The sequence below is a fragment of the Rhinoderma darwinii genome, chromosome 2, assembly GCF_050947455.1.
Source record: "Rhinoderma darwinii isolate aRhiDar2 chromosome 2, aRhiDar2.hap1, whole genome shotgun sequence".
Taxonomy (NCBI): Eukaryota; Metazoa; Chordata; class Amphibia; order Anura; family Rhinodermatidae; genus Rhinoderma; species Rhinoderma darwinii.
Window position 1 is genome coordinate 462,235,733 of NC_134688.1, and position 20,901 is coordinate 462,256,633.

A 20,901-nucleotide genomic window follows, 5' to 3' on the forward strand; every position below is an offset into this window, starting at 1 on the left:
ACAGCGCTCCTTTCCTTCTGAGCCCTCCCATGGGCCCAAACGGCAGATTATCACCACAAATGGGGTATTGCCGCACTCAGGACAAATTGGGCAACAAAATTGAGTATTTTATTTCTTGTGAAAATAAGAATTTTTGAGCTAAAATGACATATTATTGGAAAAAATATATTTTTTTTAAATTCCCAGCCCAATTCAAATAAGTTCTGTGAAGAAACTATGGGGTCTAAATGGTCACATTACCCATAAATGAATTCCTTGAGGGGTGTAGTTTCCAAAATGGGGTCACTTCTGGTGGGTTTCCATTGCTTTGATACCTCTGGGGCTCTGCAAATGCGACATGGCACACGAAAACCAAACCAGCAAAATCTGTACTCCAAAGAACACACAGCGCTCCTTCCCTTCTGAGGCCTCCCATGGGCCCAAACGGCAGTTTATTGCCACAAATGGGGTATTGATGCACTCAGGAGAAATTGGGCAACAAAATTGAGTATTTTGTTCCCTGTGAAAATAAGAAATTTTGGTAAAAAATTACATCTTATTGGAAAAAATGACATTTTTTTAATGTCACAGCCCAATTGAAATAGGTGCTGTGAAAAAACTGTGCGGTCAAAATGCTAACAACAACCATAAATGAATTCCTTGAGGGGTGTAGTTTCCAAAATGGGGTCACTTTTGGTGGGTTTCCATTGCTTTGATACCTCTGAGGCTCTGCAAATGCGACATGGCACCCGAAAACCAATCCAACAAAATCTGGACTCCAACAAACATATAGCGCTCCTTTCCTTCTGAGCCCTCCCATGGGCCCAAACGGCAGTTTATCACCACAAATGGGGTACTGCCACACTAAGGACAAATTGGGCAACAAAATGGGGTATTTTGTTCCCTGTGAAAATAAGAAATTTTGATCACAAATGACATTTTATTGGAAAAAATGACATTTTTTTCATTTCAGAGCCCAATTCAAATACGTGCTGTGAAAAAAATGTGCGGTCAAAATGGTAACAACAACCCTAAATGAATTCCTTGAGGGGTGTAGTTTACAAAATGGGGTCACTATTGGGGGATTCCTACTGTTTTGACACCTCAACACCTCTTCAAACCTGGCATGCTGCCTAAAATATATTCTAATAAAAAAGAGGACTCAAAATGCACTAGGTGCTTCTTTGCTTCTAGGGCTTGTCTTTTAGTCCACGAGCGCAGTAGGGCCACATGTGGGACATTTCTAAAAACGGCAGAATCTGGACAATACATATATAGTAGTGTTTCTCTGGTAAAACCTTCTTTGTTACAGAAAAAAAAATGAATAAAATTGAAATTCAGCAAGAAAAATGACATTTGCAAATTTCACCTCCACTTTGCTTTAATTCCTGTGAAATGCCTGAAGGGTTAAAAAACTTTCTAACTGCTGTTTTGAATACTTTGAGGGGTCTAGTTTTTAAAATGGGGTGTTTTATCAGGGTTTCTAATACATAGGCCCCACAAAGCCACTTCAGAACTCAAGAGGTACCTTAAAAAAAAGGCTTTTGAAATTTTCTTAAAAATATGAGAAATTGCTGTTTATGTTCTAAGCCTTGTAACGTCCAAGAAAAATAAAAGAATGTTCAAAAAACGATGCCAATCTAAAGTAGACATATGGGAAATGTGAACTAGTAACTATTTGGGGTGGTATAACCGTCTGTTTTACAAGCAGATGCATTTAAATTCTGAAAAATGCAATTTTTTCAAAATTTTCTCTAAATTTTGCAATTTTTCACCAATAAACACTGAATATATCGACCAAATTTTACCACGAACATGAAGCCCAATGTGTCACGAGAAAACAATCTCAGAATCGCTTGGATAGGTTTAAGCATTCCGACGTTATTACCACATAAAGTGAAATATGTCAGATTTGAAAAATGGGCTCTGAGCCTTAAGGCCAAAACTAGGCTGCGTCCTTAAGGGGTTAAGAACGCTTTCTACCAGATTCGCGCACGGATATTTAACCCTTAGGGCAATAGACTGCTTTGCAATCCATCCGTAACGTGGCACGGTCAGCTTCAGACAACCCCGTCCCATGTTAGACACAAAAATATATTTATCCAGATGTTCAAAAGGATCGATATGGTTCCTGTAATGCAAATTTTGTAAAAATCTATTAATCTGGCACCTGATGGTCCGGAACTCCAGATATTCCAAAAAATAAACAAAAGAAGATATAGATCCTATAGGAGGTCCATAATAGAAAAAGAACTTAAAAAAGACAAAAGGGCGCCCCCTACTGCAAATATATATACAATAACGGGAATAACCTGCAGTGTCAGACCCACAATAACGCGCGCACGTAGCACCCCCTAGTGTTCACTCTGGGATCCACCCTTGTATGTACCTGAATGGATATAAATTAAATGTAGGAGTGATTTTGGATAATATTTAGGAGAGATTTATTAGGATAATACTAGACCAGACAGGCAGAAACAGCGCCAAATAGTGGCGAAAGCTGTATGATAAATATGGCGCCTCTTGATAGACATGTTAGACACTTTGCTTTCTTACGCCACCTCTTAGCATAAATAAATAAATAAAACCTGATTGTCTGAGACTCTGTGGGCCATAACCATGCCCACATGCAGTGGCCAAAGCCCGCGCGATTTTGCCGGTAACACTATTACGTGGGCGTGGTTTTTTCCACCGCAAAGTCAGAACGTATCCTTTTATAGCCTGGCCTCCCCTTCACACTGCAGTGTAAAAGCCAGACTCCGGACACCTGTGAAGTGGGTTCCCTTAGTGCCCATTATTTTACTCCTTAAAGGCAATTTTTTTTTTTGGTTTAAGTGTGTCAGTGTGATTGGTGCAACTTTGTAAATACTTTTTATTAAAAATTATTTTTATTTTTGGAGATCCAGCTGCTTTGTATCCTGTATACAGAGCAGCTGTATTGTGCGCTAAGACCTGAATCCGTGAGGTCCGCGGGACTGACGGGATCAGCGACAGCGGGTCCTGCGTGTCTCGGGCATGCTGGATCCAGCGGTTATCGATCAGAGACACCCAGGACCCACTTTCACTGAACCTGTTAGTGCCGTGAACGTGACAGATTCAGGTCTCAGTGCTAGATACAGCTGCTCTGTATACAGGATACAAAGCAGCTGTATCTCAAAAAGTACAAATTGCACCAAACACCGCTAGACATTTTTATTTAAAAAAAAAGACCCCACGATTTCAAATATGTACACAACCTTTAATGAGGATCTAGTAGGGACCAGTTACCCGCTCTCAGGACAGGAGAGGACACTCAGAGTATGGTATATATAGTTTCTGCTGTAGGATAATAGAACAATTCTCTCACTGTGAATAGTAAAGGGTTATTATTTGCTTCTGGTTGCTAAGCATTATTCTACCTAGCGATTTACAGTGCCCGACTCTATAGTAACACTGTCCTGACTTGCCCTTTTAATGATGCGGTCCCAGAATGCACTGCTCTAGTGTGAGTGTCACTTCTAGCAGAGTTGTCATAGGACCGGGTTTCCAATGGACGGGTGAAAATAGAATTAATGTCAGACAAGAGAGAAACCAGTCACAAGTAATGGATACGGCTGGTCAGATGCGGTCAGGAATCTATTATCATCCCCATCACACATTTATATCGCGACGATTGGCTTTGCTATAACCGATGTCTCATCTGTGTTTACTCTTAAAGGGGTTCTCAATTTTTTTGAAATATTATTTAGCCCTTTTATTCTGGACTAAGAGGACTTTGCAATAATATGTATGTAAACATTGGAGCGGAGCTCGAGCCTGTATCTGCCCCCCCCCCCCACTTTGTCAACGCACCCACATACTGAACAGAGAGGAGGTTTGCTGCGGCGAAGGCTCTCCCTCTTACATATGGGATATGGCTGCAGTGATAAAGGTCTTTCTCTGCCATGAAAATCTTTAAATCTGTAAGACGTTCTCCAAATTGTCTGAAAGCAGCCCTGTCTCTTATCCGAAGGAAGTATATAACAGTGGGGGGGGGGGGGGGACACTGAGCTCGGGAATAAATCGCTTTCTATGATTTATTTATATTCATGCAAAAAGCTGTGGAGAAAGCCTGTGAGCCCTGATGGCCCCACCCACGCATAGAGAAGGCCTGTGAGCCCTGATGGCCCCGCCCACGCATAGAGAAGGCCCGTGAGCCCTGATGGCCCCGCCCACGCATAATGGCATGTGAGCCCTGATGGCCCGGCCCAGAGAAGGCCTGAGTCCTGCTTCCCCCACCCACTTAGAGAGGTTTTGGGGCAGCAAGGCTTTACAGGGTTTTCCAGTTTTCACAATCCCTGTTCAGACCACCAGATACCAATAGGCAGGACTGTCTGCAGAGCTTGCAAAATCTCCAACACAATGGCTCTCTACATGGAATACGTCATAGACATATCCAAGCGATGCTAAAGGAGAGAAAGCATGAAAAATAAACCCCTTTATATTTTACTACCTCCGGTATGGACTGAGTGCTGTCGCCAATCTTGCGTTACTGGTCGATACTGTGTGGGTGAGTCGGACCAAGCCCATCCGATGATGTGCACCAGAAGGACTTACACTCAGGTGCTGCTTATACTTGCTTTATCGAGATCCCATTAGGGTATGTTCACACGGAGGAAATTTGCAGTGGAATCTGCAGCAAATTTCCGCATCCCATTCATTTTAAAAGGATTCGGGCGCTTACACCTGATACACACGACCGTGCGCGCCACCCGAGTCCCGTCAGTGATCCGAGGAAAGATAGAACATGTTCTATCTTTCCTCGGATCGGAGAATCGGTTCAGTTTTCACGGACCCGATTCACCCGCTAAAGTGAATGGGTCAGTGAAGACTATCGGGTGCCACTCGGATGCTGTTAAAAATGGCCCCAGTGGCACAACGGTCGTGAGGGGGTTTTTTTCTGGGAAAAAAAATAAATTATAAAATCGGGAAAAATAAAATTTCCTGCTCGATCTTTGGGCGGATTCCGGCCGAACCTCCCATTGAAGTCAATGGGTAGGAAGAATCTTCCGGACGACGGCAGGAATAATTCCGCAGCGGATTTCGCGGCAGGACCTGCGTATGAACAGGGCCTTATAAGTCAATGGGATCCGATGATAATAATAATAATAAACATAGCTCCAAGGTATTCCACTATACAATTGGGAAAGCAACTAGTAAAATCTATTACACATTCGTGTTCACATACAAAGATCCTCATGGGAAAACCCTATAAAAAAAAAAAAAAAAAAAATATAGAAATTCTGCTCTAGCTGTATTCTCAGTTTTACTTTGGGTCCAAGTAGGATCCATATATTTTTTTGCCCAACCCTGAAATAGATCCCATCATCACTGTCCTGGCCTGAAACGCTACTCCAAACGTGTCGGATTTTCTGAAAATTCGCTAAAAAATAACCAAGGCAGAAACTCACGCTTTCCCGTGCGGCAATAATGTACATGACGCGGATCTTAAAACCCTCAGTGCGTTCATTATTCCGTGCAGATTTGTTTAGCCAATGTAGGCCCTCAATGTGTGAACATGACCCAAAACAGATGCTGGTGCCAGGCAGCCCATACCCTTGGCAGGTGAAATACTGCCCCACTTATAATCAATGCCCCCTCTACACAGCGTAAAAGCTAGAACTGTCCACAATAACACCATTGTATGACCCCCTAACAACGCGGGCAGCTTCATTATAGCCAACAACGTACGACAACAGCTCTTCTAGCCCCTCTGCCCAAACTGGGCTGCACCCCCACCAGAAGCCCTTTTTGCCTGCTCCTGGTAATCAGGGCTTTACTAGACTCTTTGCCCACATTGGCTGCACCGCCTTTCCTCTATGCCCTTACAAACCCATTGCCTGCACTAGATGGTGCCATCTGTTACAACCTGCACACCTCAATTTGCCCCTGTGCCTCCACCATGCCCTACAAGTATCTTTGCCAATATTGGGCAGCCCAACCTCACCCGGTCACTATACCCGCACCAGACGGAACAATCTACTCACTTACCAATGGCCGGACCACTTTGATTGGTCAGTGCCACGCGACACCTGCACCGGGCCCCCTTGACCTGTCCCTATTTACCCTTTAACACCCACAGGGCAATATTACTTTTTCTAATTTCTATGCCCACAACAGCACCAGCTGAGTCTCCCCAGGCCAGACCCTAAATATCACACAGTGGACAGCAATTAGATAACAACCCCCATCATACATACTCCCCCCCCCCCCCCCATATACTGCAAAGCTGTCTCCTCTATGCAGCACTCCCCTCCCCCTGCACCCCGGCCTACACTCACCCTGCAGCGGAGATCATAGAACACCCCGACGTCCAGGTTGCAGCAGATGACGGACGTCTGCAGGGAGCGCAGGTCGATAGTCTCCATATCGATGTCCAGGAAATCCCAGTCGTTCGCGGTCAGCTGAGAGCCCGGGGCCTCTTCACACACCCCGAGGTGGGCTGCGAACTCCCGTAAGGCCTGGTCCATGACGTCAGCACCGGCAGGAAGTCAATCACAATGACATCACTGCTGGAAATCTGTCTGCAGCAACCCGTCCATACATCGCTGTCACCTCTCTGACTGATACAATGTATCAACTTAATACTCCACACTGACGTCACATAACCACCGAGACTAGGGCGCACCGCAGCGACATCTCCTGGTGGCTGGTGGCAAATACTACTGCAGCTCTATAGGATACGCAACCTAGTTGGTTAGGGCTGATGCGACAGCGACATCTGCTGTTGACAGATGGTAAATACTACTGCAGATCGATAGAGCGGATAGCGCGGTTGCTGAGGATTGTGGACCATAGCGACACCTCCTGGGGCTAGTGAGAAATACAGCCGCTCAGAGAGCTTATTGAGCCTCTAGTGTCTTTTGTACGCTATTATGTGACGCCCCTTCTGCATCTTGACATGTGCTCCTATAGTGACCCCATAACAGTGTCAACCACAGTCCCTCACAACAGCCACAGTATCCTCCAACCATTGCTGTCAGGAAACTTTGAGGCTCAGAATCTTTGACGCTTTAGGGCACACAATTCTTAAATAAATAATAATAATTTAGGAAACTGTTCCTAGAACTGCTTCTTAAATAAAAAATATAACAAAATATCAGTCACTATAGTGTTTTATTATGGCTTCCCCCATTCCCTCAGGGCTCCCATGCTTCCTTATAGCAGATGTGGCCCCCAGGTGGTACTACTGTAGGGGCCCGGTGCAGGCGTGTGGCGGCAAAAATGGAATGAAGCAGGAGATTTGTTGCAACTCAAGGCGATGTCCTGGGAGGTCTCGATACATCTCGATTTCAACTGTATCTGCGTCCTCACGATACAGAATTAAAGGGGTTGTCTCAAGATTAAAAGTTATCTCCTAACCACGGGATAGGTGATAACCTGCTGATCGAAGGGGGTCTGACTGCTGGGACCCCAAATCTCGAGAACGTGGGTCCTATTCCTCTGAATAAACTGAGCGGCAGGTCGCGCATGCGCACTGCCGCTCCAATCACTGTGTATGGGACTACCGGAGATAGCCGAGTACAGCGCTTGCTTATCTCCGGCAGTTCTTTAGAGAATAAATGGAGCAGCAGGGCTCATTTGGAGAAACGGAACCCCCATTCTCGTGATCGGTGGGGGTCCCGGCGGTCGCACCCCCACCGATCATCATGTTATAACATATTCAGCGGTTAGGAGATAACTTTTAATCTTGAGACAACCCCTGTAAATCCAACGGTGGAGCAAGGATCCCATGTCTGATACCTCTCCTCTGTATCATACTAATGTTCAGAGAACTCCTTGAGAATAGTTTTGTCCCTTTCCTCCTCCCGGTCGCTCGCTCAGGAATCAGCTCACAGTGTTTGGTGTATATTTTAAATAAATAGAGATATGGGTAACCTTGAAGGCCCTCGTACAGCAGTTGTGGCCGCATCACTTGAAAACAGTTTGGAGTGGTAAATACGCAGATTAGAAACACATGTACAGAATACTTTCCTCCCAAAATACAGAGAACTAATTAGAAGTTCTCACTATGAAAGTCTTCTGTCATCTCAAGAGCTGAACGCCCAATTCTATGCTGGAATGTCTTTCTTGAACTCATGTGTAGGCTACACCTATCAACATTTTTGGCCCTATGCCGTTTACCTAGGAACATTCACAAAACAACCCACACTCCAGAGCAGCACTCACTATTCTGCTGGTATAGTCACTGTGTACATACATTACATTATTAATCCGCTACTGATCCTGAGTTATATCCTGTATTATACTCCAGAGCTGAACTCACTATTCTGCTGGCATAGTCACTGTGTACATACATTACATTATTTATCCAGTACTGATCCTTGGTTAGATCCTGTCAGTGGCATAACTACCGCTGTAGCAGCCGTAGCATGAGGGGGCTGTGCCGCCCGCCGGCTCGGGCCACCACCCCCATGGCCGGAGGCTCCGCTAGCAGCCGCTATGGCTGCTACAGCGCGACGCCACTGAAGGGGTTGTTCCTACAAAAGACATGCATCCCCTATCCACAGCATAGGGGATACATGTGTGATCGCTGGGACGCCCAGCGATAAGGAGAACGGGGGACCGAAACTCCCCCGAAGTTCTCCATGACAAACCTCGGACTTCCGGGGTCTGTCGACAGCTCCATAGAAGTGAATTGTGCACCGGTCGCGCTTGTGCGCATGCGTGACCAGCGCTCCTTTCATTTTTATTGAACTGCGCAGACCCCGGAAGTCTGAGGTTTCTCATGAAGAACTTCGGGGCACTTTCGGTCCCCCATTCTCCTTATCGCTGCCAGCGATCACCAGACATGTATCCCCTATCCTGTGGATAGGGGATACATCTCTTTTGTAGGACAAACGATAGGCCGTTTTTTTTGGGTGGGGGGGGTTGGGGGCTGTATGGCGTTATCTACAGTGGGGGCTGTATGGCGTTATCCACGGGGGGGCTGTATGTTGTTATCTACAGGGGGGCTGTATGGCGTTATCTACAGGGGGTTTGGGGCTGTATGGCGTTATCTACAGGGGGTTTGGGGCTGTATGGCGTTATCTACAGGGGGGCTCTATGGCGTTATCTACAGGGGGGCTGTATGGCATGTTATGCGTGAAAAACACCCAAGTATAGGACATGTCGTGAGTTTTACGCAGCGTACACACGCTGCGTGAAAATCACGAAATGTCTGAACGGCCCCATTGACTAACATAGGTCCGTGCGACGGACGTGAACTACGCTCGTGTAAATAAGGCCTTATACTCCAGAGCTGCACTTACTATTCTGCTGGTGAAGTCACTATGTACAAACATTACATTACTTATCCTGTACTGATCCTGAGTTACATCCTGTATTATGCTCCAGAGCTGCACTCACTATTCTGCTGGTGGAGTCACTGTGTACATACATGACATTACTTATCCTGTACTGATCCTGAGTTATATCCTGTGTTATACTTCAGAGCTGCACTCACTATTCTGCTGGTGGAGTCACTGTGTACATACATGACATTACTTATCCTGTACTGATCCCGAGTTACAGCCTGTATTATGCTCCAGAGCTGCACTTACTATTTTGCTGGTGGAGTCACTATGTACAAACATTGCATTACTTATCTTGTACTGATCCTGAGTTACATCCTGTATTATACTCCAGAGCTGCACTCACTATTCTGCTGGTGGAGTCACTGTGTACATACATTACATTACTTATCCTGTACTGATCCTGAGTTATATCCTGTATTATACTCCAGAGCTGCACTCGCTATTCTGCTGGTGGAGTCACGGTGTAAATACATTACATTACTTATCCTGTACTGATCCTGAGTTATATCCTGTATTATACTCCAGAGCTGCACTCACTATTCTGCTGGTGGAGTCACTGTGTACATACATTACATTACTTATCCTGTACTGATCCTGAGTTATATCCTGTATTATACTCCAGAGCTGCACTCGCTATTCTGCTGGTGGAGTCACTGTGTACATACATTACATTACTTATCCTGTACTGATCCTGAGTTACATCCTGTATTATGCTCCAGAGCTGCACTCACTATTCTGCTGGTGGAGTCACTGTGTACATACATTACATTACTTATCCTGTACTGATCCTGAGTTACATCCTGTATTATACTCCAGAGCTGCACTCACTATTCTGCTGGTGGAGTCACTGTGTACATACATTACATTACTTATCCTGTACTGATCCTGAGTTACATCCTGTATTATGCTCCAGAGCTGCACTTACTATTCTGCTGGTGGAGTCACTGTGTACATACATTACATTACTTATCCTGTACTGATCCTGAGTTACATCCTGTATTATACTCCAGAGCTGCACTTACTATTCTGCTGGTGGAGTCACTATGTACAAACATTACATTACTTAGGCCTCATGCACACGGCCATGCCCGTAATCACAGCCCGCGATCATGGTCACAGCTGGCTGCTGGCAGCCGCGGACAGCCACTCACATTTTCGGTCCATGCTGTAAATAAACGGGAAGGTTTCCATGGTCAATAGAAGTGAATAGGTCCATAATTGCGGACCGTAATTATGATCCGCAATTACGGATGATTTCTACGGTCGAGTCCCTGGGGCCTTATTTTGTACTGATCCTGATTTAAAGAGGACCTGTCACTAGCTCCTCCAAAGTGAGTTATTAGACTCCCGTTATTGCCGCTGTGTCTGTGAGTCCAGCGGTGTTTGTTTCTTACTTCTGCGTCCCCCTGTTGCTGAGATATGACCCCATTTTTATTTATTAAACAATATGCAAATTAACCGCTGGCTAGCCAAATGGGTTTGGCCACCAGCGATTCTCATTGGGCGGAGCTAGCAGAGCCTTCGACGCTGACCTATCAGCGTGAGGCTGTTTCCTCCAGACCCACCTAGGCCAGCGTGATCGCGTGAGACTCAGGAGTGTATGGAGGAAACAGATCGTGTATATTGAAGGTGTATATAGAAGAGGCTGGACGCAGCTGCAGGCTTGAGGGAAGCCGACATGACCGTCCTGGTAGGGAAAGGGTTAATGTTAAGAGGTGAGGGAAAGGTGAAGAAGCTGAAGGAGGGACGGGGAGGAGCTAGGGGGGACGGGGGGGCCGTTACTGCGCTTCCCGCTGTTTCTCGGCATTGAGCCGGAAGCAGCGGGAGGAGTAGTACACAAGAAGCAAAGCTCCCCGTTGCCCGGCTTTTTAGTATGGCAGAGGCCCTGATTTTAGAGCGGCTGCGTGCCGCTGCTGTGCACCACGGTCCCGGATGGCTGGAGGAGACCGTGGCTGCATTAACGCGGATCCCGGACGCCGTTTCGCCACGTCGGGCACGGCGTTCGGGGTCTGTTGTAAGGGACAGGCTCCCCTCCCCCGGCCCCCCTACGAGCATGGCTATGGCGGCGGGGGGGGAGTCGGGAACAACCGCTCCTGCGCTGGGCAGGCAGAGAGCGGTAGCAGGGGTGACGGCGATGCAGGCTGTGTCGACCCGTCCCTCTCGGCGGTCCCGACCTCCAGAGCGCCTGAGTCCGGAGGTAGTCCCGCGGACACGGCGTCGCAGAGGGAGCCCGATCCCGGACGCTGCAGGCCAGGCAGCTGGGAGGACCGCCCCTTGCCCCCCTGCGTCCTGGCAGGAATCCCAGGCCGCGACGGGGTCCGGCGGTAAGCAGGGAGTCGCAGGCCGGGCTCCCTGTCACCCCTCCCCCATCAGATGGAAGATGTCAAGAGCAAGGTACGGCCGCCCCGCATGGTGATGTTCCGGCCAGGGGGCAGGCTTCGTCAGGATCGTCTAGACGGACGACTAGATCTGCAGCGACGTCGAGGCAACAGGTCCGGTCGGAAGTCTGGGTCCCGGCGGTCGGGCGGCAGGTTGCCGGCCCATCGGTCAGCGCGTCCTCATCCCCTTTCCGAAGAGGTCGTTGGGAGGGACAGTCGTCGGCGAGAGAAGAACTGGAGGAAGGTGAACTGGACGTCTATCGTCGAGGTCAGGATGGTCCGGCTGACGGGAACACAGCGCCTGTGCAGCCCGGTGAGTGTATAACTCCTTTATTGTCTTATCCAGCGATTTTTATGTCGGGTGTCGGCGGGGGGGCTGCTAGCATAGCATCGGGGGCCGGTAGTGGCGCGGGCGGACGCGACGGAGCGGGTTTGGCAGATTTAGTGGGTTGCTTACGGGAGCTGGTGGGGCGCCTGGATAGGGCCGCGGCGCCGGTAGTAACGGAAGTGTCCCCTGCGGTAGTTTGGGAAGGCCCCAGGGAAGTGGGATCGTTGCAGGCGCGTCCTGTGGTGGCGGTTAGAGAGGCGGTCGCGGTGTCGGTGCAGACTGAGGCACAGAAGGACGGCGATCGAGTGCGCATGGACGATCGTGCTCGGGGGGAGGTGTATGTTTGTTTTGAGGGTCCGTTGGGGGCGCATTTAAAGCAGGAGGTGCGTGATCGGATCTGGAAAGATGAATATGTTGAAATTTTTTCTCTCTTGCCGCTGGCTAAATTCAATTTGGATAAGAGCAAGCGGGATGAGAGTAAAAAGGACGAGGAGGAACGGCGGCGGTATAGGCTTATCCCGCAGACGTTCGTTAATTGGTCGCAGGCGTTCGCCATATTGGCTAGTGTGATAGGGGAAAAGGCGCCGGAAAATTGTTCGGCGTTATTTTGTTATTTTGATGCTATTGGGGAGGCTCATAGGGCTTATGGGGTCAGGCGTGGCTGCGATATGATGAGCAATTCCGTCAGCGGAAGGCGGTTCGGCCGGCGATTCGGTGGGACCAGAAGGATATTGCTCTCTGGTTACGGGTTACGGTTCCGGTTAGGCAGCCCTTTCCCGGGAGCGGTGGCCAGGGAGGCCAGACTAGTCAGAGTGGACCAAGCGGCGGGGGAAAGGCGGGGTTTTGCTGGCAATTCAATGAAGGCCAGTGTAAGTTCGGGGCCACGTGCAAGTTCAAGCACGTGTGCTCCGAGTGTAATGGTGCATCACACGGGGCGGCAAAATGTCTGCGTAAAAAGAGGTCCGGGAACCAGCACGGGGCTGGTCAAGGGGGTGTCGCCGGTGAGGGTGGAAAGGATGGCCCCTTATCTAAATGAGTATCCGGATAGGGCGGCGGCTAAGTTGCTTTATGAAGGGTTTAGTGTTGGTTTTGTTATTCCTCCGCCTCCTTATGAGGTTCCGGTTACGCGGAGAAATTTAAAATCGGCTTACGTGCATGCGGAAGTCGTGTCGGAAAAGTTGTTAAAAGAAGTTTCGTTGGGGCGCATGTCGGGGCCATTTGTGGAGTCGCCGGTGAAAGATTTAGTTGTGTCCCCTTTGGGTATTGTCCCTAAACGCGAGCCCGGAAAGTTTCGTTTGATTCAACATTTATCGTATCCCAAAGGTTCGTCGGTAAACGACGGGATTGATCACGAGTTGTGTTCCGTAGTTTATACCTCATTCGATAAGGCGGTGGGGTTAGTGCGGGCTGCGGGTCCGGGGGCGCTGCTAGCAAAAACCGACATCGAGGCGGCGTTCAGGTTGTTGCCGGTGCATCCAGAAAGCCAACGGCTGTTGGGCTGTTTTTGGAATGGGGCCTTTTACGTGGATCGGTGCCTTCCGATGGGGTGTTCTCTTTCTTGTGCATACTTCGAGGCGTTTAGTAGCTTCGTGGAGTGGGTAACGAGGGGAGTATCCGGGGTCGATTCATTGATCCATTACTTAGATGATTTTTTGTGCGTTGGCCCGGGGGGTTCGCCGGTTTGCGGTAACTTGCTTCATGCCCTGCAGAAGGTGGCGAGGGATTTTGGGATCCCTTTGGCGCCGGAAAAAACGGAGGGCCCGGTAGCGACGATTTGTTTCTTGGGAATCGAAATTGACTCGGTGGCAATGGAGTGTCGGCTCCCGGCGGATAAGCTGGGTGCTTTGAGGCTGGAGGTGCGACGGGCTTGTAGAAGGAAGAAAATGTCGTTGAGGGAGCTTCAGTCGCTGCTGGGGAAGTTGAATTTCGCCTGCCGGATTATGCCGATGGGGAGGGTGTTTGGTAGAAGGTTGGCGGCGGCAACGGCGGGAGTGCGGGCGCCGCATCATTTTGTGAGGCTCAAGGAGGAGCACCGAGCTGATCTTCAGGTTTGGGATGACTTCTTGGGCCAGTACAATGGTCGCTCGCTATGGATGGCCCCAGCGCAGGATACGAGTGATCTGAATATTTTCACGGATGCGGCTGGGGCGGGTGGCTTTGGAGCTTACGGGGGAGGTCCGTGGTGCGCAGGTCAATGGCCGGCTAGCTGGGTGTCCAGTGGATTGACGCGGAATCTGGCCCTGCTCGAGCTGTTTCCCATCGTGGTGGCGGCTACCATTTGGGGGGACAGGCTCAGGGATAAGAAGGTCCGTTTTTACTGCGACAACATGGGTGTGGTGCTTGCCATTAATAACATCACGGCGTCCTCTCCTCCGGTAGTTCAATTGTTGCGACATTTAGTGTTGGTGTGTTTGTCGCTGAACGCGTGGGTGGTGGCGGTGCATGTCCCGGGTGTACGGAATTGTGTTGCTGATGCTCTTTCTCGCTCGCAGTGGGACCGGTTTCGGCAATTGGCTCCGGGAGCGGAACGTATTGGTTTGGCGTGTCCGGATCATCTATGGGATCTGGTATCGGTCCCGTAGAGCAGCTGTTACAAAGGTCTTTGGCGGGCACGACGTGGAGGGCTTATGCTGCTTGTTGGAGGCAGTGGGAGGAGTGGGTAAGAGAGTTGGGTGATGTCAATACGGATAGAGACAGGTTGGTGGCACTTTTGTATTGGTTAGGGGATGCCTGGGAGGCGGGGTTTTCAGTAGCGAAGGTGAACCGGTTTATATCCGCGGTGGCGTTTGGGCTTAAGTTGCGGGGCTTGCGGGATGTATCGAAGGAATTTCTGGTATCGCAGGCTTTGAAGGGGTTGCGCAGAGGTAGGGTGGAGGCGGATAGTAGAAGGCCGGTGTCGTTTGCTTTGCTGGGCTTGTTGGGTGGTTCATTGGCATCGGTATGTCGTTCTTCAGATGAAATGGATTTGTTTCGGTTGGCTTTCTCGTTGGCGTTCTTCGGAGCATTTAGAATAGGTGAGTTGGTGTCGCCAAGTACTAAACAGGCAGGGGGGCTGAGATCTGGGGAGGTGAGCCTTTTTGCAGATCGGTTGGAGGTATGGTTGCGTAGATCAAAAACTGACCAATTAGGGAAGGGAAAACTGATAGTTTTGTTCGCTCTCCCGGGGTCGGTCATGTGCCCAGTAGAGTGCATGCGTGGTTTTACAAAAAACAGGGGGTCTCCAGATTTGCCTTTGTTATGTCATGTGGACGGGTCGTTCTTGTCCAGGTTTCAGTTTGGAGCTGTTTTTAAAAAATGTTTGACGGCGGTTGGGGTTGCAGCAGGCTCATATTCATCTCATTCCTTCCGGATTGGCGCAGCAACGGAAGCAGGGCGCTGGGGGTTGGATGATGAGGGGGTGAGGCGTATTGGTCGTTGGGAGTCTAAAAGGTTTAAGTCCTATGTCCGCCCCCATATGTTGTAATTTTGTTGTTTATGCTTGCAAATGTATATGGTGGTGCCTAACTGTGTTTTCCGTTTCAGATTCGCCTCCTTGTCTGGTGTGGTTGATGGGTCATTCGTACGTGCACTGGGGGGCTTTGAGGGCGGACGTCCGCCCGGATGGTCGCCAGTTGCGCATTCCGCGACAGGATGCGGTTGTGCATTGGCTGGGGTTTAGAGGTATGTCGTGGAACAGGGTGTTGGCGGAATTCCAGACATATGTGCGGCTTGATAGGGTTCCGGAGGTTTTAGTGTTGCACGTGGGTGGGAATGACTTAGGAGTCCGCCCTTTTCGTGAGTTGGTGCGGGATATCAAACATGATTTGTTGTGTTTGTGGGTATCTTATCCCAAGTTGGTGGTAGTGTGGTCGGACATAGTCCCAAGGAAGCATTGGCGGTTAGCTAGATCGGTGGAGAGAGTCAATAAGGCTCGGATAAAAGTTAACCGGGCGGTGTCCCGTTTTGTGGCAAAGAACGGGGGCATTTGCGTGAGGCATAGGGATTTGGAGTCAGGATTGGGGAATTTCTGGAGGAGTGACGGGGTTCATCTGACCGAGGTTGGCATTGATATTTGGAGCTTGGCTATAGCAGAAGGCATAGAAAGGGCGGTGGTGGTGTGGAGGAACTCACAGGCTTAAGGTGGTCAAGGCCTGTTTCGCGGTGGCGGGGGGAGTCCTTGAGGCCAGTCAGTACAAAATGGTGGGGGGGTCGCATCGGGGGTATGCGTCCCCCAAAAAAGGTACATGGTTGAAGACTTCATCGGGTGTTATCCCTTTGAAGTGGTCTTCTGGTAGAAGGTATGTCACTTGAAGGCTTCATCGGGTGTTATCCCTTTGAAGTGGACTTCTAGTGGTCGGTATATCACTTGAGGGCTTCAACGGGTGTTATCCCCTTGAAGTGGACTTCTAGTGGGTGGAGCCATCTGCAGAGGTGAACGGTGCTTCCGAGCTGGTTTACGGCTGGAGGTAATTAGTGGTTTGCAGATGGCTAATTCGGTGTGTTCTTGAAAGGAACATCTGAAGGGGCTTCAAGGACTTCCTCTGCTCGGGTTAATGTTAACGTTTAATTGTTATTTATGATTCTGACCCATGTTGGGTCATGTGAATTATTAGGAGGAATTCTCTGGTGGATTCCTAACTAGTTATCCGAATGTTTCGGATTTAAATTGTTTTTATAAAACTGTGAAATTAATAAACGGCTGCTGTGGCCATTTCACATCCAACCTCGGTGTCATGTGTCGTTACTAAATGGGGGTGGGGGATAGTATGGTTTAAGGTTAACACACGACTCTACCTAGGCAGGTCAAGAAGAGGCTGGACGCAGCTGCAGGCTTGAGGGAAGCCGACATGACCGTCCTGGTAGGGAAAGGGTTAATGTTAAGAGGTGAGGGAAAGGTGAAGAAGCTGAAGGAGGGACGGGGAGGAGCTAGGGGGGACGGGGGGGCCGTTACTGCGCTTCCCGCTGTTTCTCGGCATTGAGCCGGAAGCAGCGGGAGGAGTAGTACACAAGAAGCAAAGCTCCCACCCTCCCACCCTTGTTTTGTTACTCCTTAGGTCTTCTGTACGTCCGTATATGAGCGTTGTGTTTTATTTTGTGTGTTTATTTAACATGTTTTTCTTTTTTCCGGAGTAGGTTCTGTTGTCATGGCAGCTGGCGGGGGGAGTCCTTGAGGCCAGTCAGTACAAAATGGTGGGGGGGTCGCATCGGGGGTATGCGTCCCCCAAAAAAGGTACATGGTTGAAGACTTCATCGGGTGTTATCCCTTTGAAGTGGTCTTCTGGTAGAAGGTATGTCACTTGAAGGCTTCATCGGGTGTTATCCCTTTGAAGTGGACTTCTAGTGGTCGGTATATCACTTGAGGGCTTCAACGGGTGTTATCCCCTTGAAGTGGACTTCTAGTGGGTGGAGCCATCTGCAGAGGTGAACGGTGCTTCCGAGCTGGTTTACGGCTGGAGGTAATTAGTGGTTTGCAGATGGCTAATTCGGTGTGTTCTTGAAAGGAACATCTGAAGGGGCTTCAAGGACTTCCTCTGCTCGGGTTAATGTTAACGTTTAATGGTTATTTATGATTCTGACCCATGTTGGGTCATGTGAATTATTAGGAGGAATTCTCTGGTGGATTCCTAACTAGTTATCCGAATGTTTCGGATTTAAATTGTTTTTATAAAACTGTGAAATTAATAAACGGCTGCTGTGGCCATTTCACATCCAACCTCGGTGTCATGTGTCGTTACTAAATGGGGGTGGGGGATAGTATGGTTTAAGGTTAACACACGACTCTACCTAGGCAGGTCATGATGTGCCAATTGCAGGGCCAGATTAAAGAGGGCAAAAGAGGGTAATAACCTAGTTCCCTCCAGTCTTAACCAGCATCAAAAAGTCGGATTTGTAAAATATGTTGGTCGAGCAACCTTTTTTCTACCTTAGGGAGAGCAGCTGGCAGATACCTCAACCAATCATTAGTTATATGCTGAAATGTGTTCCCCCAACACAGACATCGGGGTACAATGGAGCTAACCCCATACAAATTACATTGTTGTCAGATCCTGTTGACATCACATCAGCGGGACCTGCCGGCAATGATCTAATGTTTATGTCCAGTGTAAGTTATCCACACATTATATATTATATTAATTGTGGAGTTTTATAGCTACAAAAAAGCACAAGACAGCAGGCTAATCCCCCCCCCCCCCCCCCCCGCCCATTGTCGATCAGAATGCCTACCCCAATGTCTAGCCACAGCTCTCCAGCTGCATTAAATACATATTTATCCTCCATTGCTTTGCCCGTCACTTCTTACTCCTATCCTAGAGATCAGTACAGGAGGAAATACTCTCAGCAGGAGCAATTTGTAACAGGGTAAGAGATAAGCGGCATTCATGTTGTGCTGCTTATCTATGTATAACAAGAATGCGCGCATTCTACATTTACTATTTACAGTCACGTCAATGTAAAATGTATATTGCTGTGTATTATAACTTAACAATATACAGGTGAAAGAAGAGAAGCAGCAGCTCAGTCATATGTCAATCAATAATTAAGGCCTCTCCTACCTACTATGGTTTCCCAGGACAGACCTGCAGGATATTATCAGGCACTCGCCCAACTAAAGGTAACCATTATAACATTATTTTAGGATATTACTGATATGCTAAGGAGCTACACATGCTGCACAGTACCTGGCAGACTATTTTGGGAATATTCGATTTTAGGTTTTGCAATGACCTTCGTGTATGAATGATTCAGATGAATGTTCCTGCACATCACAGGGAGCACGTTATTACAATTCCTCCATCGTAAGTTGCATATAGCAATGTGACCTGCAGCCTGTATAGGTTAGGGAATTCCTCAAGGAGCCTTGTGGTACCAGTGGGAGGTGTGTGAGGCGTGGTGACTGGAGGGGAGTGGGACACACTATAGCACACTTAGAGGATTTGTGAGCACAGCCTTGACTGCAAGGCACTAATCCTGCCTTTAACCAGGTCACACAAGAAGCAGTGAGGCTGGCAGCTGGGGGACACACTTTTTGTTGGTGTAAGCATGGCAGAGACAGCAGGTGAGCAGCAGCCGGGGACAGATCTGCAACAGCAAGTGCTACAGAAAGTCAAGTCAGAGGAGTGGGAAGAAAAGTTACCGCTGAGCAATGGACAGGTGGACAGAGGTGAGGCGGAGGGGGCTGTGGAGGGAGCTCCTGAAGTTGAGGGGTCTGGAGGACCTGGGATTGTGGACCCTAGTGTGGGAGTAGGCACAGGGGCATTGGAAGAGATTGTAAACCCTAATAGGTTGGAAGGTGTAGAAAAGGAAGAGGTAGCCGTGAACCCCAATGTGGAAAAGGGTGCAAGAGAAAAAGAAGAAGTTGTGATCCCCAATGTGGAGGACGGTACAGAAGAGAAGGATGAGGCTGTAGACCCCAATGTAGAGGAGGGTGCAGGAGAGGAAGTGGAGGCTGTGAACCCCAAAGTGGAGAAGGGTACAGAAGAGAAGGGTGAGGCAGTAGACCCCAATGTAGGGAAGAGTGCAGGAGAGAAAGGGGAGGCTGCGAACCCAAATGTGGAGGAGGCAGCAGGAGAGACAGAGGAGGCTGTGAAGCCCAATGTGGAGGAGGGTGCTGGAGAGAAAGGGGAGACTGTGAACCCCAATGTGGAGGAGCGTGCAGGAGAGAAAAGGGAGGTTCCAACCCCCAATGTGGAGGAGGGTGCTGGAGAGAAAGGGGAGACTGTGAACCCCAATGTAGAGGAGGGTGCTGGAGAGAAAATGGAGGCTCCAAACCCCAATGTGGAGGAAGGTGCTGGGGAGAAAGGGGAAACTGTGAATCCCAATGTGGAGGAGGGGGCAGGAAAGAAAGGGGAGGCTGTGAACCCCAATGGGGAAGAGACAGCAGGAGAGAAAGGGGAGACTGTGAACACCAATGCGGAAAAGGGTGTAGGAGAGAAGGGTGAGGTTGTGAACCCTAATGTGGAGGAAGATGCAGAAGAGAAGGGGAAGGCTGTAAATCTCAGTGTAGTGGAGTGTGCAGGAAAAAAATGGGAGACTGTGAACCACAATGTGGAGAGAGGTGCAGGAAAGACAGAGGAGGCTGTGAACCCCAATGTGGAGAGAGGTGCAGGAAAGACAGAGGAGGCTGTGAACCCCAATGTGGAGAGAGGTGCAGGAAAGACAGATGAGGCTGTGAACCCCAATGTGGAGAGAGGTGCAGGAAAGACAGAGGAGGCTGTAAACCCCAATGTGGAGAGAGGTGCAGGAAAGACAGAGGAGGCTGTGAACCCCAATGTGGAGAGAGGTGCAGGAAAGACAGAGGAGGCTGTGAACCTCAATGTGGAGAGAGGTGCAGGAAAGACAGAGGAGGCTGTGAACCCCAATGTGGAGAGAGGTGCAGGAAAGACAGAGAAGGCTGTGAACCCCAAAGTGGAGGTGCGTGCTGTAGAAAAAGAGGAAGTAGTAAACCTTGATGTGGTAGAGGGTAGAGAGGAGAAAGTTGAGAACCCCAATTTGGTAGCGGGAGGTGAAAAAGATGGGTCTAAGAACTCCAGAATGGAAGATGATACAGGGGAAAGTAAGGAACTCATTAATTTTGCACAAGAAGAGCTCGAGAGAGTAGTAGTATCCTCTGATGTAGAAAACACTGCACATGGGGACCAACCTCAGGTACCTACAGAGCCCACATTCAATGCAACAGGGTGTGTATCAAAGAGTATGGATATGGATGAGGGTAATGCCAGTCTAGACAAGGATAAGAAAGAAGATGGAAAAGATACCAGTAGTGAGAGCAGTAAAGGAACCTCCAGCAGTGACGAGGAGGAGGAAGAAGAAGAAGAAAAGGAGGAAGAGTATGCTGACTGCAACAAAGAAACAGCTGGAGATGAGGAACAGGAGGGCGAAGGGTCTTCAGATCAGGTAGATTCAGAAGCTAAAGAACAAGTAG

The 20,901-nt window shown here is 48.9% G+C and overlaps 1 protein-coding gene across 1 annotated transcript in view; it reads right to left on the reverse strand.

Annotated features, from left to right (window-relative positions):
- RCAN1 (regulator of calcineurin 1) overlaps window positions 1-6,621 on the reverse strand; it is an 86,310-nt gene extending 79,689 nt beyond the window's left edge. The window contains exon 1 of the mRNA XM_075854589.1: window positions 6,279-6,621. Coding sequence (XP_075710704.1) covers window positions 6,279-6,467 — 189 coding nt within the window. The 5' untranslated portion in view covers window positions 6,468-6,621. The remainder of the gene's footprint in view (window positions 1-6,278) is intronic.
- Window positions 6,622-20,901: the final 14,280 nt, after the last annotated feature.